Below are 25690 nucleotides of genomic sequence, written 5' to 3' on the forward strand. Positions count from 1 at the left end.
ATGCAGTTAATCACTGATATTCCACTCATGTAAGTTCTGGCTACATCAGGACTTGTTTTATCTTCTTTGTATTGTGAAGATGGTAATTGGTGATGTTGAAGAGTTTGTGGGCCCTCGTGTAGCACTTTTATGCATGCCTTTTAAGGGTAGTACATTCATAAAGTTCTTTTATCTCTCTTGCCCAGTAATATTTATACTCTGACTATCCATCATCAAAACAATTTTAAGTTGTTAATAATACTAAGCATATGGTAGGCACAGAATTAGATTAATGTCTGTAATAAATGAACTTACAAATCTCTGTTAACATGGGTTTGAGAGAAAAGCAATTAGAAACAAATTCATATGTGGTAGGTGCCGCTAGTTCACCCATTACTTGTTCTCCCCTCTTTCTTGTGTCCTGCTTTGATTAATGGCCAGTTTTGGATTTTCATGTCTATCTTTTCTTGAAGGTAGATGTGGTCATTGAGATGTAGGGGGAATTTCTCCATGGAAGTATGAGTAAAGCTCTTTTAAGGGGACCTGGATCCCCCAGGAGTCCTATCTTTCTGTTCTTGACAGCCCTCTTTCCTGCTGTCTGGAATGTGAACATGGTCCTTTGAATTATGTGGCCACCTTGGCGCCATGAGCCAAGAGACTCACCGAAAATTCTGCTTTGATGCCATTGAGCTGCTGATCCAAAGTCATCAACTACTAGTTCCCCACCCCCTGTCGCCCTCTGGACTTCTCATGTGAGAAACATAGACCCTTATTTGTTTATGGTAATGGATTTCTGTCACTGCAACTGAATGCCATTCCAGCATGGTTCAAAATGTTTGTTATTTTTAGAGCAGTTACGGTAAACCTTTTTAAAAATTGTCTCTTTGAGGAACCCTTTTAGACTTCTTTTTCTTAATTGCCCCTCCCCGCTTGGAGCACCATGAATCATTATAATATCTGTGACGTTTTTCACCTTAAAGAACTAATTTTTATTCTCGGGGGGGAGGGGGGTGGGTCATAACATCTCCGTTGAAAATGCATATTTTAAAGAAATTATGTTTTAAATAAAGAAGTTGACTTTAAGATTTATCATCATAGAATCTCAATCTACATGGGGATATCGTTGGAAATGTGCTATTTGCCTATAGTTCAAAAAGGAAAGACAGGTATTGGTGGGAAATGGGCTCCTGGCCTCTGTTGTGCATAAGTGCAGCATCCAGGATTGTAATGTAGATTTAGAAACGGGATCCGCCAAACCCTATTTTGGTTTGGAGCTTGTACAGCTTGGAAGGCGGGGCCCATGCATGATGAGCTCTTGCGACGGACACAGCGATTAGCATGCCTTATATCCTTTCCTCACCCTCCTTTCTTTCTTTCTTTTTTTTTTTAAAGGGTAGAATGATGATTTTTATTACTTTTATTTTTAAAAAATATATTTTATTGATTTTTTAGAGAAGAAGGGAGAGGGATAGAAAGTTACAAACATCGATGAAAGAGAAACATCAATCAGCTGCCTCCTGCACACTCCCTACTGGGGATGTATCCACAACCCAAGTACATGCCCTTGACCGGAATCGAACCTGGGACCCTTGAGTCTGCAGGCCGACGCTCTATCCACTGAGCCAAACCGGTTAGGGCCCTCACCCTCCTTTCTAACAGATCTCCAGTATTGTGGGGGACAGTGTATGCCCAGCTTTGTGTTCAGGCACCTTGGGAATTGAATGTGCTGAAATGTGGCCCTGTGACAGTCTGGGCCAGTTTTATGTGAGAAGTCGGCAGCTTGTAGAGCACTTACCTTTAGCTTTTTGCTCTTTGTCCTTCTCTTCCTTCCTGGTATGTGGAGGTGCCATTTAGGCATCTTAAAAGTATGATGATGACTGCAGCATGCAAAGAACAGTGTCCCGGGAGCATGGGGGTATGGATGTTACTCTGGAACTATTACACCAACCCTAGATCGCTTCTCTTTGGATTTCTTCTTACATGAAGTAAATAAACCCTTATTTTGGTTAAGCCACTGTGGTTAGGTTTCTGTTCCATATGGTCAGATGTGGGAGGGAGAGCACGTTGTCTGCTGTTTACTTGTCATAGTATGTGTGATGCTTCATGTGTTCCTGATTTAATTTTACAAACAGCACTACCTCTATTACATTATGTCCTTATAAATACCAGCAATATCTTCTTTTTTTCCTTGGTTGATAATGTATCTTGAAGTTAAGGGGGATGGAAATAGTAAATCCCTTTAGCTAGTAAATAAGCCTTGAGTACAGTGACTAGACCAGCCACTTAAACACTCTTGGGGAGCAAGCAGACAGTGTTGTAATATATCAGACATTTCAGTGTTTTAATGTGTTTATACTTTTTAAATGAACTGAAAATGCACAGACAACCAGATGTCTTGTGTTATGTACACTCGGCTTTAACCAGCTGCTGAAACAATTTCTTATGATTTAATATTCTTGGAACTCCATCCTCCAAGGTTTGTCTTGGTAACTGTTTCCATGTGAAAGCAAACTACTCTCGCAGTGTCTCATCCACTGTAACTATAGTGCAGCGTTACAGGTCAGCTTATAATTTAAGGAGGAACAGTGACATATGGGAACCGGATGCTCTCACCTGAGCATCAGCTGTCTCAGCTTCCACGTTAACCCCGGCATGCCAGTGCCGCACTCACAGGCCAACAGCAAGAGGAGTCTGGTTCTCTCGGCCACCGGGGGCGACTCTAGACTAGCTTACTGTGAAATCATTTTGTTAATATTGAAAGCAAGTGCTTATCGAGAACATAGATATTTAGAGATCTATAAGCTGAATTTTAAATTAACTTCCTAAACTCTCAGAAGTTGAAGGAATAATGATGAAAATTGACTTTTAAGTCAATATTGTAGTTTGGATTTCTTGATAAAATATTAATTCTCCGAGATTGTTAATCTTCAGTTGGGTTAAAATTGCCCTTCTTACAGGATTCCTTCCTTATCTCCTCTCAGCATTTATATATTTAAAGTAAAGATTAAGTCATGCATGGGCTTATGATTTGACATTTTTCAGTCTATAGTGGGTTGATCCACTCGAATTGTCTTCCAAAAGTAAAGCCTTGTCTATAATTTTTAGACTTGCTCCTTGATCTCAAGGAAGTGAGTGAGAAAGGAATAAAGTAAGATAAAGGTATTTTTCTCAGGACATTAATAGAGGGGATCCTAAGAAGAAGGCGTTGGCAGGACAGAGCTGAAAGCAGCACACTTAGAGTGTGACCGTGTGTCAGCTCTTAGCGTTACTGTAATGGCTGAATCCCCGGGACTCCACCAGTGGTGCAGGTTAAGTGGGGTCCTAGCATCGAAGCAGTTAGATTGTATGGACCCCAAACTTATGCTTCGGAGATTGTGATGCTTTTTAATTATGAAATAGAAGTCGTTTTGGTGGCTAGAACTGGATTTTTTTCCTTTTCTGTCTTTTTGCCTGTTTTTGTTGCTGTAGTTTTTTCAGAGCTCTCACTGTTAGTTGTAAATGACGATGCCGTTGTCAGGACAGGCCCTCCTCCTGTTCTCTGGTGCCACCGCTCTGACAGGCCCCTGGGACATCTGCTCAGAGTGGGCCTTTCTGTGGGCCCCGGCCAGACAGGCAGCCTCTTCCTCTGGGGTCCATTGGTGCATTCTCCTTCATCAGCCTGGCCCTCACCTGCAGGTTTTTACATTATAATTTAATCTAAGAAACCTTACCTAGCTTTTTCATAAGTTAAGTACTGGTAAAGATGAGATTTTCATAAGTGATTGCCTTCACTGCCCTTGTCGGGGATTGTGTGTGTCTATTTTTTGTCGAGTGCAGAGGGTGTCTGTTAACCCTGTCGCACCACTCATTCTAGTTCAGCACGCTGGTGTCCTTGCTAACTTGGAACCTGCCCACCCCCTCCTGCCTCCAAGGCCTTTGCCCTTAAATATCTCCCCTCAGATCTCTGTAGGCTTGTGTCCTGACCGTATGTCTATCAAGCTTCTTTCCGCTCAAAGGTCTGCTTCTTAGAAAGTGCTGCTCGGCTTCCCTCTCACCCTCTGGCCTCTTATCACGCTTTATTTTTTGTCTGAATACTCATCTCTACTTTTCATATTATCCTTTCTCTTACTTGTATTTCTCAAATAAAATTGGAAAGTGAGCTCCATGAAAACAAAGATTTTTCTTGTGCCTGCATTTATTTTGCTCATTGCTGTGTCACTAGTACTCTGGTTAGCCTGATTCTCAACAGATTTTTTGTTGAATCAGCGAATCAGTAGGGACATAACCTATTCTGTGTGCTTACAGCGTTTTGTTTGTTTCCCAGCATCATGGCTGCATTGTGCTAAGGCATGTTCCATTGCAAGTATACTGGCTCAAAGCCCTTTGCAATGGGTAATTATATTATAAAAATTCAGTGTCTTATTAGTAGTAGAAAGGGGCTACTAGGGGCTGAAACATTTGAGAAATAACATCTAACAATGTTTAAGGAAATGGAAGATTAATTAGTTATAACTGCTGACTAGTGTGGGACAGTTTAGGGACAGTCAGCTAATATCTCAGTAGTCTCCAGATTATCCCTTCACACTATACTTTCTTTTTCATTGAGTTCATCCTCAAAAACATACATTGTGAATATACTGTGTGTCTGTGCTGTACTAGGCCCTGGGCAAGGAAAGGAGTGGCTTTTGAAGAGCTTCGGGATGGATAGATACTTAGAAAGGTAGCCCAGTAAGAGGAGCAATTGAATGCAACAGTCATTTCCAGCCGTAGTGACCAGCAGTGGCTGGGTCATTAAAGAGGCAGGAAGGCTCTCTTGGGTGTGAGCAATGAGAACACTCATTAGTTTGGTTAGAGCAGAGGGTTTGTGGGAAATTAGGGCTGGGAAGCTCTGTTGTTCGATGGCATCAAGACTTGAATGTTAGCAGGAGTAAAGGTTTGATTGTGTTTAGGGTTCCCTGTTTATTAGGATGTAAAAGAACAGTATACTTTTAGAGCTACTTCTCTAAAATACATTTTGGAAGTATTTGGGGGGATAAAACTGATTAAGAATCTTTATAAAATTCTCTTTATCCACAGGATTATTGAAATGTAATAAAATGATATCAAATGCACATTGATTCAACCCTTAGACTAATGGTATTGGCTTAGATGTAATATGCGGAACATTCGAATATGGAAAACGTTTGGCGCTAACACTGAGTAGATGGTTTAAGAACCTGAAGAGCCATAAACAGTCTCCTCAAGTCTGCAAGTTGTTGGAAGAGAGTGAACGAACTGCAGGGACCCAGGGCTGGCACGGAAGGGCCTCGCTTGTTGGGGAAATGCCTTTCGACATCCCTGCGTGTTGATCCCCACGTATGTCTCCAAACGCAGCCTCGGCAGGCGGGCGGCTAAAGCCCGTCAGCAGTGAAGTTTTAAGTGCTGTCAGGCGAACAGCTCCTGTAGCTTTCTGGTGGAATTAGGCATTTATGACATTATAAGGACTGAATTAAAGATGATGGTGTTTTATGTACCATTACAGTTTTTTATGTTAAGTTCAGAATAGCTTTTTAGCTTGAAAATGGATTTCTGGTGCCTTGGGGGGGTGGGGAATTCCAGTTAAATAATTTTTAATACGTAAACCTTAACTTGGTTTATTGAAGAAATCTGAGCAAAATATATCTAGCACCACAAATGTTTCTTTTAAAAGATATGTGCTCACATTGTTCATAAATGCTTAACTGCCTGTTGCCGAGAAGTATAGGGTGTATCCTGTAGTGCCAAAAACACCACTGGTTCTGAATCCAGAAGGTAGAGTTTGAATCCTAGGTCTGCCACTAATCATCAGTGTCCCTCCGGACCTCAGTTTTTTCACTGTAAAATCGGGGTTAATAGATCATAGGTTGTGACTTGGAAAATACATTTGAAGACTCGAGTTTAGTTGTTCAGCATTTTAGACATGGAACCTAAGTGTGTGAGTTGAGAGACCAGTTCACATCGCTATTGAGGAACAGCTAGGCAAGTCCTTCACTGTGGTGGCGGGGCGGGCAGCTGAGAGGGAGCGTCCCATCCTGCGATGAGGCTGCCTCGTGCTCTCACTGCTATACTTGCTCAGGTTAGTGTAGAGGACAAAAGAAATGGACTTGAAGATGTTTTTGTAAAAAAGTTTCTAGTGCTCTGTAGTGTGTTATCTTACACATACTAAGTAGTCAAGAAAAACATTGAATTAATTTGCTTCTGAGTTATTTTTCCTATTTTAAACTTCTCAAGAAGAAGTAACACGTGGTCATTAACGAGTGTAGTGGTCACAGGAGGTAGGATGTCTCAGGTTCAGAAGGACAGGCTGAATGATCTGTTGGGAACTGAAGGCAGTTTCTCTTGCATCAAGCTGTTCCGAGGAGTTCCTCTGGCTGTTCGGGAGGACAGGTTCTAGGTGTTAGCAGAAGCAGAGTCCTGAATCCTGGCCATTTTGCCTGCATATGCATATTTCCTTAACAGCGGTTCTCAACTTGTGGGTCGCGACCCCTTTGGCGGTCAAACGACCCTTTCACAGGGGTCGCCTAAGACCATCCTGCGTATCAGATATTTACATTACGATTCATAACAGTAGCAACATTACAGTTATGAAGTAGCAACGAAAATAACTTTATGGTTGGGTCACAACATGAGGAACTGTATTTAAAGGGCCAGAAGGTTGAGAACTACAGCCTTACAAGTTACAGGCTATTTAGAGTCATATAATCATTGGATTTTTAGAACTAGAATTAAGCTTTTTAAAGACCTTATTCTAACCCTTTCATTTTATACATGTCATTGAAGTAAAGAGAGGGGAAGTGACTTTCCTAAGCCACTTGCAGGATTCTTAGGTAGTTCAGCCCTGTAAACTTGCCCCTCTGCCTTCAAAGAATTTTTACGTTTAAAACAAAACTGGTGCAGAATGCTTTTGTTAATCTCTTTTACTGTTATTAATACATGAATAGCAAAATATGGGTGAGGTGATTTGACATTGACTGCGAATTTTAATTCTATCAACAAATAGTTCATTTTTTTCTTTTTTAATGCCACCTATATAAATTATTTTTTTTAACTTAAATAGCCACACTCTTTAAAAATATATATATTTATTGATTTCAGAGAGATAAAGAAACAATGATGAGAAAGAATCATTGATTGGCTGCCTGCTGCACAACCCCTGCTGGGGACTGAGCCTGCAGCCTGGGCGTGTGCTCTTGGCTGGAATCGAACCCGGGACCCTTCAGTCCACAGGCCAACGCTCTATCCACTGAGCCAAACTGGCTAGGGCTAAATTAATTTTTTATGAAATAATTGCCTTTCAGGCATAATTCAGATTACATTGTATCTGGATATTTAATGTTAGCCATTGATGCCGACACAGTTATTTTAAATTGTTACTATATGTGTGCACATGGTTTGAGGGGGAAAAAATCAACTAGTTCAGAGTGCTTATGATGAGAACAAATGTGCTTTGTCTATTCCTTTATTTCCTTTCCTCCCCAGAGATAATAATTTTCAATTTTTAGGGATTCTGGTGGTTTATATGAACCTCTGCCATTATCCTACCTTTATATTTCTAAATAATATAACACTTAAAAAATTAATAGGCTTTTTTTTTCAGAGCAGTTTTAGTTTCACAGCAAAACTGAGCAGAAAGTGCAGACTTCCCATATGCCCCCTCACCCCACACATGCACAGCCTCCCTCACTATAAACATCTCACACCACAGTGATACATTTGTTTGGGTTAATGAACCTCCCTTGACACATCATTATCACCCAAAGTCATAGTGTGAATTAGGGTTCACTCTTAGTGAGTGTTGTACATTTTTTTTAATAATGCAAAAACAGGTTTATTTGTATACACACCAATGAAGGAAAGCAGTCTTCTGACCAGTGGAGAAGATTAAGATTCGTAAATAGCTAATTTGGGGACCTCCTACAGTGGGAAGACTTACTTGCTCTGTTGCCTTCAGATGTTGGGTCGATTTACCTAACACTTCAGCAGGCGTTTTCAATGGGGCTTCTCCCTCCCTGGGCCTGGTTTTCCAATTTCTTACGCTATGCTAGCAGATGTTGCAGGCAGTTTGTGTTACTCTTCTGTTCATCCAGGTTCTTTCCCAAGAAGCATAAGACATTCGTGTCATTGTTGGCAGAAGCTAGACCAGTGATGGCGAACCTATGACACGCGTGTCAGGGGTGACACGCGAACTCATTTTTGTGGTTGATTTTTCTTTGTTAAATGGCATTTAAATATATAAAATAAATATCAAAAATATAAGCCTTTGTTCTCCTATGGTTGCATATATCAAAAAAATTTCTATATGTGACACGGCACCAGAGTTAAGTTAGGGTTTTTCAAAATGCTGACATGCCAAGCTCAAAAGCTGCGCCATCACCGAGCTGGAGTCTTCACATCTAGCAGGAGCTTGGTTAACTGGTTCTCCGATTCCAGGGCAGACTAGAGCTTGTAGGCCAGTTCCCCAGTTACTGTCTCAGGCCTCTTAATCACCAGCAGACAGATTTTACTCTCACGTCCTCTTAGATCTTAGGAATTGTTTTCCATGTTCCCTCTTCACCTCAGCTTGGTCTTCAAAGAAGGTGGAAATGAGGCTCTTCTGGGCCTTGGAGGTAATAACAGGCCGCAGGTAAATAAGCATTACTGAGGTGCAGCTTGTAGATGCCATGTGATTAATAGCAACCCTACGCTCTCAGAGAGCGGAGCTTGGCTGCCATCTCAGCTTTAGAGAACATCAGGCATAAACTGCTCATTCTTCTTTGAAAACTGATTTTTAGATAAAGGAAGGGAGAGAGAAACATTGATTTGTTCCACTTATTTATGCATTCATTGGTTGATTCTTTTTTAATGATCCTAACTTCCATTTATTCACTTATTTATTTTTACCCTTCAGCCAGTTTCTCCCAACTACTGTATCTTTTTATTTTATTTTTTACAGTATTATAGATGTCTCTCATTCCCCCCCCCCTTTACTGCCCTCCACCAAGCCCCTGCCCCACCCCAGACTTCACCATACTATTGTCTATGTCCATGGGATATATGTATATATATATTTTGGTTAATCTTTTTCTGCTTCCTCACTCCTCTCCCCTCTGAGATCTGTCAGTCTGTTCCACGTATCCATGCCTCTGGACCTATTTTGTTCATCAGTATATTTTGTTAATTAGATTTCACATATAAGTGAGATCACATACTTGTCTTTCTCTGACTAGCTCATTTCGCTTAGCATAATAATCTCCAGGTCCTAGCAAAGGGTAAGAGATCCTTCTTTATAACAGCTGCATAGTATTCCTTTATATAAATGTACCACAGCTTTTTTATCCACTCATCTACTGCAATGGGCACTTGGGCTGTTTCTAGATCTTAGCTATTGTAAATAACGCTATGAACATGGGGGTGCATATATTTTTTTCTGATTGGTGTTTCGGGATTCTTAGGATATATTCCTAGAAGTGGGATTGCTGGTTCAAACAGCAGTTCCATATTTAATTTTTTGAGGAAACTCCTCACTGTTTTCCATAGTGAACACACCAATCTGCATTCCCATCAGTAGCATACTAGGTTTCCCTTTTCTCCACATCCTAGCCTTACTTGTCACTTGTTGATTTGTTGATGGTAGCCATTCTGACAGGCGTGAGGTCATTGTCATTTTAATTTGCATCTCTCTGATGATTAATGACTTTGAGCATTTTTTCATATGTCTCTTTGCCATGTGTATGTCCTCTTTGGAGAAATGTTTATTCAAGTCCTTAACCCATTTTTAATATATATATTATTTATTGGTTTCCAAGAGGAAGGGAGAATGAGAGAGATACAAACATCAGTGATGATAGAGAATCATTGACTGGCTGCCTCCTGTGTGCCCCACACTAGAAATTAAGCCCACAACCTGGGCATATGCCCTGACCAGGGAACCTTCTGGTTCATAAGTCGATGCTCAACCACTGAGCCACGCCTGTCGGGACTCTATTTCTCGTTTCAATGTCCTATAGTTTTCCGAGTATAGGTGTTTTACCTCCTGGATTAAATGTATTTCTAGGTATCTTTTTTTTTTATAGCAGTGGATAATGTGATTGGTTTTTTGTTTTTGTTTATCTTTCTGAGAGTTCATTATTGGTGTATAAAAATGTCATTGATTTTGGATGTTAATTTCATAACCTGTTACTTTTGCTGAGTTTATTTATTAAATTTAGTAGTATTTTGGTGGAGTCTTTAGGGTTTTCTTTGTGCAAGATCTTGTCACCTGTGAATAATGTACATTCTATGGGTGTGAGAAATGTATAATGACATGTATCCATCATTATAGTGTCATAAGAGTAGTTTCACTCTCCAAAAGTCCTGTGCTCTACCTGTTCTCTCCTCCATCTGCTCAACCCTGACCACCACTGATCCTTTTACTGTCTCTATAGTTTTGCCTTTTCTAGAATGTCATATAGTTGGAATCATACAGTATGTAGTCTTTTTAGATTGGCTTCATTCTTTTGGTAATAAATATATATTTAAGTTAACTCCATCTTAATGGTTTAATAGCTCATTTCTTTTTAGCACTGAATAATATTCCATTGTCTGAATGTACTACATACATATAAATTCACTTTATGCATGTATACATATATAGTCATTGTACAAATCTAGAGTTGAAAATAGACGTGTACATTTTAAAATTTGACAAAGTATGATAAATTTGATTTAAAAAACTGCTTCCTACAGAGATTATACAAATTTTATTTCCACAAAATCTATTTCAATGACCCTTGTGAATATTGTGTATTATAGGTTTTTTTGTAAGTTAAAAATAGAAATCAGACTGTGTGCATTTTCTCATTACAGGTGAGGTTGAATATCTCTTCATATATATAAAAGCCATTTCTAACTTTTGATAAAGGTTTAACAATCATTTTTAATTCCCGAGAGCTTTTTATTACTCACATTGTTGTTTTATGAATGCAACATTTTAAGTTGGTATGAGTGCATTTTGGATAATGACATAATTGCTTTGATATATTTTCTTAGCTATTGTGTATCCATCTTATCAATCAATATTAATTTTTGATTTTTTTAAGAATATTTTTAAGAGTTCTTTTTGGTGGTTGGACTTTATTTCAGGAAAATTTGTGGCTATATTTGTACATTCGCTGCATTGTTACATACATAGTATTGGTTTCTGAGAAACAATGAAAGCATGGCGTGGATATTTGAGTTTATTTGTCCACTTCCTTAGTTTTTACAAATGATGAAGTTGACAGTTAAGGTAACTGTAGAGGTAACAGGCGACAGTTCTGAGACTAGCAGCCATGTTTTCTTACTCCTAACTCCAGGCACTGTCTGTTGCACTGATAAGACTTATTACAAATGAGTAGTATTACCATGTCTTTGATGTTGCTGACTTTTAAAACTAGCCGTCACTGCTATTGGCAGTGTCTGTAATATATTATACCACTTTTTAATCTTTCCTTGTATTTTACTTTTAGACTCTCCATGTTGGCAAGACAGTGATATTTCTGAACTTGGGTATTAATCCTTTGAACTTGTTGGTTGTTTTTGTTAAACTTGTGTTCCACTTACAGTGCTGTCCCGTTTCTTATCCAGTAGTAAGTCAGGGGAGGATGTTTTTTTCCTCTGTGTTCGTTGACTTTGCCCTTTGCCAACACTAACACCCATTTCATGAGGCTTTTGTCTTTATCCAAATGTTCCACTCGGCCCTAGCGGAGCAGCGCAAGGTCATGCGCTTGACTTTTTTTTCTTCACATGAAATTAATAACTTGCTCCAACAGTAGTTTGTTCTAGGACATTTTCAGCCAGATGGTGGAAAGTTCTTGGGATAATATGGAGCCAAAGCAACACTTTGGCTTTTTAAAGTTGACTTTGTTTTGGTGATTGTGTAATGAAAATCTTCTGAAGATTATATAAGGACATTCAAACAAGAAAGATCTGTTGGCTTAAAACATTTTTCATCTTTTAAAAACCACCACACTCAGCATGGTAGGACCTTGGTTTATTTCAAGTATTGGTCTGTCTGGCTCTTTTCCTTGATTATTTGACACGTAAGATAGTCCAATTAATATAATTGAAATTTTGTTTTTGTGAGAACCTAACATTGCCTTGAATTTCTTTTTTTCAGCATTATAGAAACTTATAGCAAGAAATGGCATTTGAGATAATTTGGTGTAAAATACTTACTTACAGATAAGAAATTGGAGACCCAGAGGTAGTTATTTGCTGAAGAGAACAGAGTTTAATAGGGAACTTAGAAGCAGGTCCCAGGTTTTCTAATTTTGGGCCGATGACTCCTACAGTATGCCACAATGAGACTCAGTTTTTTGTTTGCTTTTATTTCAATATGTCATCAGATTTTAATCAATAAAGTTCAATTTAATGACTAGCCTCTATTTTTAGTTCTTGATTAATTTAATTTTCAAATAGATGATATATTTATATTGGTCAAAAATCTAAACACATGAAAGTGTTCATAAAATATATGTGGTCAAAATGAGATTAGATATTATCCTCAGATCATCTTTTATGATATTTTTTTTTCAGGAAATTTCCCTGTAGAGACAACCAGTTTGAAGCAAATGTTTCTCTCATTTTTTTTAATGCTCTTCCTATTTTAAAAATATAAGTAAATATAGACACAGTATGATTACCAGAGGGAAAGGGAAGGGCAGAGGAGGTAGAAGAGGTAAAGGGGAAATAAATGGTGATGGAAGGAGACTTGATTTGAGGTGGTGAACACATAATACAGTATACAGATGATGTGTTACAGAATTTTACACCTGAAGCCTATATAATTTTATTAACCAATGTCACCCCAATAAACTCAATTAAAAATTTTAAATTAAAAATAATAAAATAGCCTGGCTAGCGTGGCTCAGTGTTTGAGTATCGACCTATGAACCAGGAGGTCATGGTTCGATTCCTGGTCAGGGCACATACCCAAGTTTCAGGCTCAATCCCTGGTGGGGGCCTGTGGAGGCAATAGGAGCTGATCAGTAATTCTCTTTCATCATTGATGTTTCTATCTCTCTCTACCTCTCCCTTCTTCTCTGAAATCAATAAAAATACATTAAAAAAGTAAAATAGTTACCCATAATCTCATCTTCCAGGATTGCTATTTTTATTGTTTGCATATTAACATCTGCATGTATATTCATTCACATGATGCATATTATTCTGCTGTCTTTGCTCAATATTACATCATAAAGTACATATTTCAATAAAAGTGTTTCAAAAGCAGTTGGATAATATATTTTACAAGGCCATCATAACCCTGATACTAAAGCCTGATAGTGACATTATATAAAAAGAAAGCAGAAAGATATATTTTTAAAAAGTAGCAAATTGTCCTGGCGGGATAGCTCAGTTGATTAGAGCATTGTTCTGATACGCCAAGGTTGTGGGTTCGATACTCGGTCAGGGCACATACAAGAATCAACCAATGAATGCATAAGCAAGTGCAACAACAAATCAATGTTTCTCCCTCCCTCTTTTTTGCCCTCTCCCTTCCTCCCTCCTTCTCTTCTTCTCTCCTTCTCTCTGTCTAAATAAATAAAAAAATTTAAAAAATTAGCAAATTGCATCTAGTAATATATGAAAGGGATAATACATTATGACCAAGTGGGGCTTATCTCAGGAATGCAATATTGTTAAACACTTGAACATCAATCAGTATAATATGCCACATTGACAAAACAAATAAGAAAAGCCATATGATATTTCAGTAAATGTGGAAAAAGCATTTGACCAATTCAACATTCATTCATGAAAAAACTTTCAGCAAAATAGGAATAGAAGAAAACATCTTCTACCGGATATAGATGTGGTTAAAGTTAAGGGCCTTTGATGTGGAGACTGTCCTTTATTTCCGAGTGGGTCCAATTTAATCACATGAGTCCTTAAAGGTAGAAGAGGAAACCAAAAGGGTGGGTCAGAGAGAAGCAATATGAGGAGTCATTCAAAGCCATTATTGACTTTGAAGGTGGAGAAAGAGATCCATGAGTCAAAGAATGAGGCGACCTCTACAAGCTGGGAAGTGCCCTCAGCTTAGAGGCAGCAAGAAAGGGGGGACCCCGGTGTTACAGCCAGGAAGAGCTAAATCCTGTGAACAACCCCAACCAGCAGGAAATGGATTCTTCCCTAGAGCCTCTGAATAGAGAGCAGCTTGCTGAGACTTTGGTTTTAACCCCTTAAAACCTGCACTGCAACTCCAGAACTGGATGGGAGCAGATGTGTGCTGCTTCATGCTAAGTTTGTGGTGATTTGCAAATGGCAACAATGTAAAAACTAACGAAGCCTTCAACTTCTCAAAGCAGATAACTTTAGCAAATTAAATTTGTTAAGTATGGAATTGTAGATGGTTTGTTCATTCCATTTAATATTTGTTAAGTTCCTACTATGATAAGTTCAACTAAGTTCTTTTCCATAAGTAGCCATTTTAATGTGTTTAATGCATGTATTTATCATGTGTAGGTGTCAAAGTACAAAATATTTTTATGTGTACATATATTTTTAATGTACATAAATAGAATTGTGTTACAGAACTCATCCAGTTTTTTAGTTTTTCCTCTCAGAACTGCTAAGAGTTACCTCTGATGCTAACTGAACAACTTAGTGTTGCTGTTCAAACTGCTCCATTGTGTGCATCCACATTTTTTAAAATTATTTTTATTGATTTCAGAGAGGAAGGGAGAGGGAGAGAGAGATAGAAACATCAATGATGAGAGAGTATCATTGATTGGTTGCCTCCTGCATGCCCCCTACTGGAGATCAAGCCCACAACCCAGGCATGTGCCCTTGACTGGAATGGAACCTGGGACCCTTCAGTCCGAAGGCCGACGCTCTATCAATTGAGCCAAACCAGCTATGGCTGCATCCACATTTTACTTAACCAGTTCCGCAGAGATGGTCACCTGGACTGCAACACCACAAATGAGGAATATCTTTATATTATCTATCTATTACTGCATAATAAATTCTCCTTAAACTTAGCCATTTAAAACAACATTGTTTCACAGCTTTTAGGGTGAGGAATCTGGGTACAGCATAGCTTGGTGCCTCAGACTCAAGTGTCTCATGATGTTGTAGTTGAGTTTATCGCTGGGGCTGTGGTCTCATCTGAAGCCTCAATTAGGAAAGACCTGTTTCCTAGATTTCTCACTTGGCTTTTGGTGGGATTCAATTCCTCTAGGGTTGTTGGATGGGGGCCTCTGTTTCTCGCTGGCTGCTGACTGGAGGCCTCCCTTAATTCCAGGTGAACTTCTTCATATGTCAGCTCACAGCAAGGCAGCTGGCTTTCCTCAGATAAAGCAAATAGAAGAATGAGAGCATGCCCAGACAAGCCATCATCTGTTTGTAAGCTCGTATCTCAGAAGTGGCACCTTATCACTGTATTCGCTTTGTTAGAAGGGAGTCACCAGATCCAAGGGGAGGAAACTACACAAGATCATGAATATCAGGAAGTAGGGATTAGGGCCATTTAGGAAGTGTCTTCACAGTGAGGCATATTTCTGTGAATTTTTCTTCGGTGTGTATACGTATAGTGGGTTATAGGTTTTCTAAATGGTTAATACTCCCATGAGCAGTACATGAGGGCTTATGTGTCATCATATGCCCCCCACTCCTTTACATTTTCTAGGGCATAAAGGGATAGCGTATTGTTTTAAAGTGACTTTATATTTTCCATTCTTGTTTTCTAGTGGAGTTCTTGCCTCTTTTTGCCATTTGCAGGGATTGCTTATAACATTCTAGATAGTAGTTTTTTGTTTTTCCCTCCAATCTATCATCTATCTGTTAACTTTGTCCAAAGTTTCATTTGTTGAGCAATCAATCATTTTTAATCTTGATGTAATTAAATGCCTTTGTTTCTTGGCTTTGTGCTCTTAGGCTCTTATTTAAGAAGTCCTTTCTTATGCTGATGTTACAAATGTATCATTATACATTTTCTTCTATTAACTTTAGTTTTGCCATTCACATCTAAGTCTGTAATTCACCTGTAGTAGGTCTTTGATAGTAGGTAGTAAGTTAGGGACCCATCATTATTTTTCTTTATGAAATGGGCCCATATTTTCCTAGTACCATCTTCTGTACAATTTGTTTTTTCGCCATTATTTTCTGAATCCATCTTTATTATATATTGCTTCCATATATACACAGGTCTGACTATATATTTAATTCTCAATTGGGTTTCATTGGTTTATTTTTGTGTGCTGTTTTTATTACAACAGCAGTATTGCATGGCATTAGATCAATTGAATGGGCCTCTTGAGTTTTGTATACTTTGTATTGAGAAGATATTTCTGTCAGCACTATAATTCTGTCCTTAAAATATCTGGTAGAATTTAAGCTTGCCTAGTTCTAGCATTAAGTCATCTTTAATTTGTTTAATAAGCCCCATTTAAGTAGATAGTGTTTTTCTTTGGGCTTTCCATGAATATTTCAGTTCCATAAAATATTTTTATGTTCTTCTGGAGTTATTACTTTATTTTTGCTGTGTTGTTGAGATTTCTATTTTCCTGGGCTAACTGTTCCACATGATAATCGTGTTTAAATTTTTATAATAACTGAAGATTTCTTAATGCATTTATTCCTGTTTGTGCTCCTTCTCAGAAAAATTTTGTTTCCTTTTTATTTGATCTAAGATTTGTTTCTACCCTTGATCTTAGCCAAATGGCTGAGATGCGATAAGATTTGTTTCTAAAAGGGAATAATGATCTTGGGAAGGGACGAGAGTATTCCTTTCCAAACAAAATATGCATATAAAACAGGAATAATTTGTTTAGTGTTCATATTTAGCTGAACATGCAGAGTTGGCTTGAGAATGAGGGCACTAGAGACAGGAGTGCAGGACATGCCATTGTTCTCATTGTAAAGTGACTGTCAACTTGCAAAGGCATTGTTTTCTTTCCTACACTGATGTCTCTTCAGTTTTATAATCTGAATATTTGTTTCTGAGTTATAACTAAACAGAGTACTGCTGGAAATTGTTTCCATTATGCTCTAATAAATAGACTTGTCATTCAGTAGGAGATGGGAATGGGAAAATAGGGAAGTAATGGGATACCTGACCCAAGTGTAAGAGCTAATGACTGGGGAGCGGTTTCATATTTTTTTCTTAATTTACTTTTTATGTTAAACATTAGTATTTTTTTTATAATATAAACATGTTGAATATGTAGATTTGAGTTTTTAAATTCAGAGAAGAGCAATGTATTAACTGTTCCAAACTGATCCATTATTCTGTTTTGTTTTCTATTTCTCCAGAGACCTTACATATGAAATATCAGTGGAAGCTATATCAACAATGGTTGTTTTCCTTTCCTGTCAACTATATCACAAGGAAGTTTTGCGACAGAGCATTAGTCACAAGTATTTGATGCGAGGTCGATGGTATGTTTCTATTTTAAATGGAAGTGGGTGGGAGAAAGGCAGAGAGAGAGAGAGAGAGAGAGAGAGAGAGAGAGAGAGAAAGTGACCACCTCCCACACTCCCCCAACCAGAGCCGGATGGAGCCTTTAGCTAAGGTACGTGCCCTTGACTGGAACTGAACCCAAGATCCTCCAGTTTGAAGGCCAATGCTCCAACCACTGAGCCAAACCAGCCAAGGCTAAATTTGTCCAGGTTTTTAACAAAATAGTCATGGGGATGTAAAGTACAACATGGGGAATATAGTCAATAATATGGTAATAACTATATATGGTGCCAGGTGGGTACTGAAAATATTGGGGGGACGACTTTGTAAATTATACGGTTGTCTAACCACTGTGCTGTACACCTGAAAGTAATATAAAATAAAATTGAATGTCAACTATAAATGAATATTTAAAAAGTAAACAACAAAAAATAGGTTTGTCTATTTTTTTATTGTATAAATCTATATTTTTGGTCTTATCCCCTTAGTTTTTTTAAAATTTTTATTTATTGATTGATTTTTTAGAGAGAGAGAGAGAGTGAGTTTTGTAGTTCCACTTATTTATTGCATTTATTGGTTGATTTTTGTATGTGCCCTGACTGGGTATCTAACCCCAAACCTTGGCCTAAGCAACTGATGCTCTAACCAACTGAGCCGTCTGGCCGGGCCTCTTACCTTGGTATTATTTTATATCTCCCATCAGACACTCCTCTAGTTGTTCTGTCAGCACCTCAAACTCAGCACATAAGGAACCAGATTCTTCTTTTTGGTCCAAACTGTCCATCCTTCCTGCCCCCGTTACTCCCCAGCTCCATTGCTTTCTGTAGTGATTTCTTTGTAGAATTAAAACTTTGAAGTCATCTTTCTTCTCTATCATTCTCTATGTCTAAGCAGTCATCCAGTAATATTTGTTCATTGAAATTATTTTTGTGTCTTTCCCTCTTTACTAGTTCCACATAACCTTTTGACTGACTGTACCTACTTTAATTTAGTCAATACATCTTTATTGTATGCTAACCATGTGTTAGGCATGTTAGGATGTGGGGCTATACTCTGAACAGAAGCTTACAGTCTTCTAGTGGGTGGGGATGGGCGTAAATTAAATACACACACACACACACACACACACACACACACCTTCTATTGGTACAGTCTTCACAGAATTTTGGAATGTAAGACAAAGACAGAGTAGCTTTGATTAAAGTTCTCAGGGACTTTCATCCTCGTTAACTACCTTTGTTTTCTTCATGGCACCTTCACTGATAATAGGAAAAAGGCCTGAGCTTTGGCTCAAGAGTCTATTAAGAAATTTCCCTATATTGCAGGAACTGATCTATCACCAATTTGTGGACACACATCCCTTTTCACCTATTTTTTTTCTCCCTTCTCCTCATCTCATTACTTAGAAGCAAAGAGTGTAACGTTACAAAATCTATATACATACAGACATATTTTTGTATGCATGCACTAATTGAATAACTTCATACTTAAAAAGTATACTCTTTTATATGATTGCTTTTTAATTCTTGCTTTTCCCTGCTAATGCTATATTACTACCTCCCTTCAAGTGCCAGTTACTGTATTATATACTGAATTTATAATATCTCACCTGTTATACAGGTTACAAATAAGGTGAGTTCAGGAGTGGAAGTGATTGACCAATGATCTATGGCATAGTGAGGAGAAAGCCAGAGTTAAGCCTCAAGTCTGATGGTCTTCGCTATTATGTGACCATGCTAGACTTCTTTGAATTATGCTAATCTTTTGTATTACTAGATGATATAGAGTATTATTATATACAATCAGATGACTCCCATGAGTGTGATTGTCTTCTTTTTTCCTTCTGTGTAGTCTTCCATACACCAGCAAACTTGTGAAAACTCTCTTGTATAACTTCATCAGACAAGAAAAGCCCCCTCCCCCCGGCGCCCATGTTTTCCCGCAGCAGTCGGATGGGGGAGGGCTGCTGTATGGACTTGCCTCAGGCGTAGCAAGTAAGCCCTTTCTGACTTTTCAGCACTTCGATGTACAGATTGTTAATTAGCCATAAATAGTTCTGTCTCCCTTGGCTGCCACTATTACTAGTTATATTGGATCTGTGCAGCTGTGTAAATGTGACATACTGAAAGTGATTTAAAATACTAATTTTTGCATTCAGTGTTGTGAATGCATTTAAATATATGCAAATAATGAATAAATTGTTTACCTATTAAGGCACCATTTTTTAAGAAGAATGTTTATAAATACGCATTTTATATGAGTTCTAGCTGTACAATTCAGTTAAGCTCTTGGAAACTTTTTACTGCTTGTGCTTTATAAGGAAATCATTCTGTTTTAAGGACTTTATTGGTTAGGTTTTTATGTGGCTAATTGGGTATAGTTTTCTTATTGTAATAAGTGTTTCATTTGTTGATGATCAATTAGTATATTTTGAAGAGTTTTGTTATAAATTCAAAAATGGCACAAACGTGAGTTTTATCAGATTAGAAGCAAATTTTGTTAACTGTGGAAAGTCGTTTCCCACCAAAGCCTCATTTCTGCTTCACAGTGATCAAACCTAAGACTCTGGAAGTACCGAGTACCTCTGGTCCACCCCTTTGTTGGTGTGAAGGACCTATGACTCGAGAGGCTATATAAACGGAACTTTTGCTTTATTCTGAAGGAGAAACAAAAAGTAGGCTGACACTTTGGTAGTTGTGAGGTCTGCACAGAGGTGCTCTTACTAAACGTCTACTTAATTACATAGTGCAGAGTGCGGCTGTTTGGAGGAATTTTAAATGGAGCTGAGTTCCACAGCTGAATTGTGGTTGTAGCATCCTCGCCACACTCAGGGAGGAGCGTCAGTTTGATATGAAAATGTAGTTCTACAGTCGGTAACATTAGATAATGAGCCATGGGAGCCTCTTTGTGTAAAAGACCTCTCTGTTGAGTTTAGGAATTGATCTGTGAACCAGGTTTCTAGATTTGCCGTCCTTTGATTTCTTTTAATTATGAGTTGAGTTACATTTGTGATCATTCATGGCTTTGTCTTTGGTGCGGAGCAGGCTGCCTAGAATGCCAGGACCTGCAGGATTTTATTCTCCGAGTTCCTCTTACCCACTGCCTGCCTTGTGTCAGGTGAGGAGGCTGTACATGCTGGCTCATTCATGGCCATGAAGGCAGCATAGGAATGGCTTTTTGTGTCCCATGGGAAGACTTCATTAATACAGTAGTATTTGCTTTTTTAGATTATTAAACCGGTATAGGGATTTAAAGGTTGAGTATTTTGCAGTACTCCAATGTGGTTGGAGATTTTGGGGAGCAGACAGTATAAGGTCATTCATTGCTTTCTCCAAAGCAATGGCAAGACTTTGGAGGTTTTTTTAAAAAAAAGTAAACATAGATTCATGGGTGGTTTTGTTTTTTTTTGAAGTTGTGTCATCAGAATGAAGTCCAGGATGGCATCTGGTGTCATCAGCATCAGGTGCCAAAACACTTCTAAATTTTAGATCTGCTCCCACCTAGCTAGCAGTATATTGGAAGGAAGTTCCTTAATTTTCCTACCTTCCAAGTTCCTTGTCTTTCAAATGAGAAAGTTGGGATAGATGATCTGAGATTATTTCCATATAATTTTCAATGATCTATGGTCTTTTAAAATTTACTACCTAGTTAAAGGCATTAAAATAGTTAGAATTTTTAGTGTGCTATAGTTACAGCACATTTTATATAGCTTTCTTCCTAAATCTTTACAAAGCTATTCGTGCAGAACTATAAAACATGATGGAGTGATTATTGTTATTTCACAGCGTGCAGTCAAAGGGTTATAAAAACAACAAAAGGACATTCTCTTAAAAAACTAAGCTGTGTATTGTGGGTAAAATGTAAATTTGATCACAGTATGTAATTTGAATAAAGCCACATTCTAGGAAAGTCTGTCAAACTGACAAAGACTTTGACTTTAGTTCTCAGTAATCACTTTTGATGATTTTTTGGTTGGTAGTTAAGGAATTTTCCTACTTTAAAAAAGTGTTTTTAAATTTTTTTTATTGGGTTTTAGAGAGAGAGGAAGGAGAGACAGAGAGAGAAGCATTGATTGGTTGCCGCTCATATGCACCCTGACTGGGGATTGAACCCACAACTTGGGCATGTGCCCTGACCGGGAATTGAACCGTCAACCTTTTAGTGCAGGGGATGACCCTCAACCAGCGGAACCACACTGGCCAGGGCAGAATTTTCTTACTTTAATATTGGAGGTTCACGGACAAGGGACCTGAGCCCATCAGGGTCCTTCCTCAGAGGGGAAAGGTCGGCCTCACGAGCCCACGAGAGGAAAGGGGGAGGCCAGGCCTGGGTCTTAGGGGTAGGCGGGCGCCATGGGGTGCGGGGCTCCTGGCACGCACGCACACGGGGATGGACTCTCATCAGGGTGGTCCTCCCGTGAGATACGGGGAAGCGCTCAGGTCAGCGGGAACCAGAGAGAATGGGCGCTCAGCCCTGGCTCGTTGGCTCAGTGGTTAGAGCATCGGCCAGAGCACCCCTGGGTCTCAGGGGCGATTCCCGGTCAAGGGCACGTTATCTGGGCTGCATGTGCCCGGACGGGGAATCCTACCGTGACCTGCCACTGGTTCATAGGTCGACGTTCAACCAGGGACCCACGCCGGCCGGGCTAAAGCCTGTTTCCTAATCAGGTTCCTTGCTGAGTTGGAAACGGTTCTTTACCCACAGGGGTGGGCAAACGGAGGTGTGGACAGTAGTGACGGGGATGCCAGGCACAGTTTACCCCTGTTATGATGTATGCACAGTCGCACTGTTTGCCTCCCAACAGTAAGCCTGCTTTTGCCAACTGCTCTACGTTGGATGTTAACGTCTCATCGGACGTATAGTTTGCAAATATTTTCCCTCTGGGCGTGGGTTGGATGCGCAGGCGTCTTTAACTGCGACGACGTGGCGCCCGAAGAACCCTCTGTGCCTTGTCCCCTGGCTTCTGTGGCCGTGGCCAACCTGTCACATGTGATCAAGTCCTGCCCTGTGTTTTCTAAGACATTTGTGCTTTTCGCTTCAGTTCAGGGTTTTGAGTCACTGTGAGTTGATTTTTGTGTATGATGTCAGGCAAGGGGTCCCACTTCATTTATTGTTTTGTTTTTTTATTTTAATATTTTTTTTTATTGATTAGAGAGGAAGAGGGAGAGAGAGAGAGAGAGAGAATCATTGGTCGGCTGCCTCCTGCACGCCCCACACCAGGGATTGAGTCTGCAACCCGGGCATGTGCCCTGATTGGGCACATGTGACTGGGAATTGAACTGTGCATAGGTCGACACTCAACCACTGAGCCACACCGGCCGGGCTCCCTCCTCCTCTTTTTTAAAGCTTTATTTGGAAATAAAAGTCACACATACAGAAACGTTCCAAAAATAAAAATATTACAAAAAAGCTATATAGCTTTATTTAGATTGATTTGTTAACATTCTATCCCATTTGTTATGTATTTGTTCCTTCCCTTTCTTTTCTTTTATCATTCTGCACACACACACCCATGCACACTTCTTTTGAACCACTTGAGGGTAAGTTACATTCATCATGGCTCTTTACCCCTAAATACTTGAATGTGTACTTCCTAAAAGGTAACATCTCTTACACAACCACAGTATACTTATCAAGTTAGTCAATTTAACATTCAGCTATCCTTAAAAACAAATGAGGTAGGCATTTGCTTCTACCTCAGTAAAAATAAAGAATAGAGATTTCCCTCTATAGTTCAAAATCTCCTTTAGTAAGTATATAATGTCATTTGTGTTGCTCTTAAATTGAATTTTTACAATTAGGTTTTCTTGTGCCTGCGTGTACCAGTTCATCTATCTTAGACTAAACACTCCAGGATGCAGCATCTGTCCTTTCTGTTTATTACTGGCCTGCAGAACACAGTGGGTGCTTGGATAATGTTTGCTCAAAGTGTCACAAACACTTAGAGGGATTATTAATACTTCTTCATTACTGCCGGCAAGTCTTTTTGCAGTTAAGGAGAGTGGTGGAAATTAACTTGTCTAGAGTTTGTTCTTTTTTAAAAAGCGTTTTTACGTGTGTCCAGTGTGACTTGCTTCTTTAACTGAAAGCGGTTATATATATAAACCACTGGTAACATATAAAATACATGCCAACACGCCGCTATTCATAATCTTCAGCACAAGAAAAAATGGCTTTCTTCTCCTCTGTAGTTTGTTAGTTTAGAAATCCCTCTAATATGCTGAGAAAATGGCAAAATAATCAATTGCTATATTACTTTACTGTGTAGAAAAGAATGCTACAGTTTTCATTACTGTGGTTTTTTTAAGTGAATCATAGAATTCTAGGCTTGTAGAGATAATTGTAAAGGCCACACGGTGGCTCCCAGCATTAGCAGCGCCTCCTGGCATACTTTAAACAATGCATGTGCTTAGACTTTGGAATTTCTGAGTCATAAGGCATGAGGTGGGGCCGCCATACACATTTCCAGTAAGCATTCTAGAAGATGGTGATAAGGCTGGTCCGTTTCTGCACCACTCGGGTGCGGGCCCTTTCCTGTGCTGGAATCTGTTCTGCTGTGGGCCCATCATGGCAGGCACTTGAGCCAGTGCATTAATTACTGAGGAATACATGGTTTTGAGGCAGCTTTAAGGGTTCCACTGACCCCCTTCTATGTAAGATCTTAGTTTCTCTTACTGATTTCTGCACTGCTCTCTGTTGTTGATGAGGTCCAGTTTATCAGTCTGTTCTCTGGTCTGACCATGAGTACAGTTCTCCAGCATCAAATAGATTAGAACTGGAACCCCCCCCCCCCCAGCCCCCCATTCTGGACACTGTGCTTTTTCATTAATCTAGTCAAAATGCCCGTTGGCTCTCTTGGCAGATAATATTCAGTTATTAGTGAACTTACTGTTCCTTTTGCCATAGCATTTTTGTCCTATCGTTTCTCCCTCAGGTTTTATGTACACAGGTACAGGCCTTTCAGTGTATTTCAGTTAGCAGAAATTATGTTAGCTGTGGTGTAGACCATAGTTCCAGCCAAAGAATAAGATTTGTTCTCATTTTTAGCTCTAGATCATCATTTAAAAAGTATTTTGGGGCTTCCTGCTTTTATCAGGCTTATGTCCTTGACAACATATTGTGAGAGTTTGACACATTCTAATTTCTGTGTGGAAAGCAGAGTATATACGTAAAATAACAATGAAAATTAATAAAAGAGGATTTTGTGTCTCTTTTATGGAGAATAGATTTTATTTCCTGGATCCAGTGAGGATTTGCTGTGGGGGCAGTAGCCTGTTTTCCCCAGACAGCCAACAGTAGAGTTAATGAGGATTCCTAAAGTTTCCCTGACTTTTAGGACTTAATCTCAAAGATCTTCATGAAACTGGGGCTGGTAAACCCCCCAGTGGCAGGAGACGCCGGGCGAGCCTCTTGTGAGTTCATACCAGGCTCTCCCCCTCCTCTCCTCTCTCTGTTCTTTGGATTACACCTCAGGGACACTCTTCCTGGAAGTCTTTGTGGATCAGGATGGATTTCCAGAGCCTGATACTGAGAATCAGATGATTTAGATGGAGCCCCAGCTCAGGGTGACCTTAGACATGTTCTTCAACTTTGAATCTCATTATCAAGCTGATAATTATAAGCCGTTTTGTGAGGCATAAGTGAGATATTGTGTATAAAACCACTTCTAAAACTGCGTAGCATTTATCCTCATGTTACATGCACCAATCCTCTGCTGCTGCTTGTTAATTAAAATTAAAATAATTGAAAAGGAAATAAATTTAATTAGATGAAATTAATGATCAGAAAATCTCTAACAAATTTATGCCACACAATTTTAAAAATTAAGAGAATATTTTATCTTTTTTATCTGCTCAGTGTTTGAAACTGTCTTTTTGAAAACTGACTAAATTGAATACATCAGCCATGTTTTTGCTGTTTCTCCAACTGGCTTTTCATTTTATGTGGTGCAAATTTTGGCCAATGGCAGTCAGAAAGGAAAATTTGATTGTTAAATAGATATTGCCCACAAGAGATTTGTCCTTGCTTCCTAACTGAACTTGCCTTGACAACAATCACTAAGGTACCATTTCTTATATTATTAATTTATCTGATTTTATTTTCTGCTTGAGAGTTTTTTTTATAAAATTGGCCAAAGATTTTAATAAACACTTGACACTGACCCAACCTGAATTGTAATAAATATTGCAAATGTTCATCTAATAAAAAATATCAGTAGTTTTGGTAGTCTTCGTTATTGTCAGCAAGGTGAATGATATTTATTTCTTACTTGAATTTGTAAGCGTATCACCCTACCTTGTTAGAGATATTCCA

At 38.9% G+C, this 25690-nt stretch overlaps 1 protein-coding gene across 1 annotated transcript in view; it reads left to right on the top strand.

The window, feature by feature from the left end:
- Window positions 1-25690, top strand: part of DYM (dymeclin) — a 241462-nt gene that overhangs the window by 61691 nt on the left and 154081 nt on the right. Inside the window, exons 8-10 of the mRNA XM_006763643.2 lie at window positions 7-29; window positions 17230-17355; window positions 19229-19371. Of these exons, the coding sequence (XP_006763706.1) occupies window positions 7-29; window positions 17230-17355; window positions 19229-19371 (292 nt within the window). The remainder of the gene's footprint in view (window positions 1-6; window positions 30-17229; window positions 17356-19228; window positions 19372-25690) is intronic.

The sequence above is a fragment of the Myotis davidii genome, unplaced genomic scaffold, assembly GCF_000327345.1.
Source record: "Myotis davidii unplaced genomic scaffold, ASM32734v1 scaffold378, whole genome shotgun sequence".
In the NCBI taxonomy this organism is placed as follows: Eukaryota; Metazoa; Chordata; class Mammalia; order Chiroptera; family Vespertilionidae; genus Myotis; species Myotis davidii.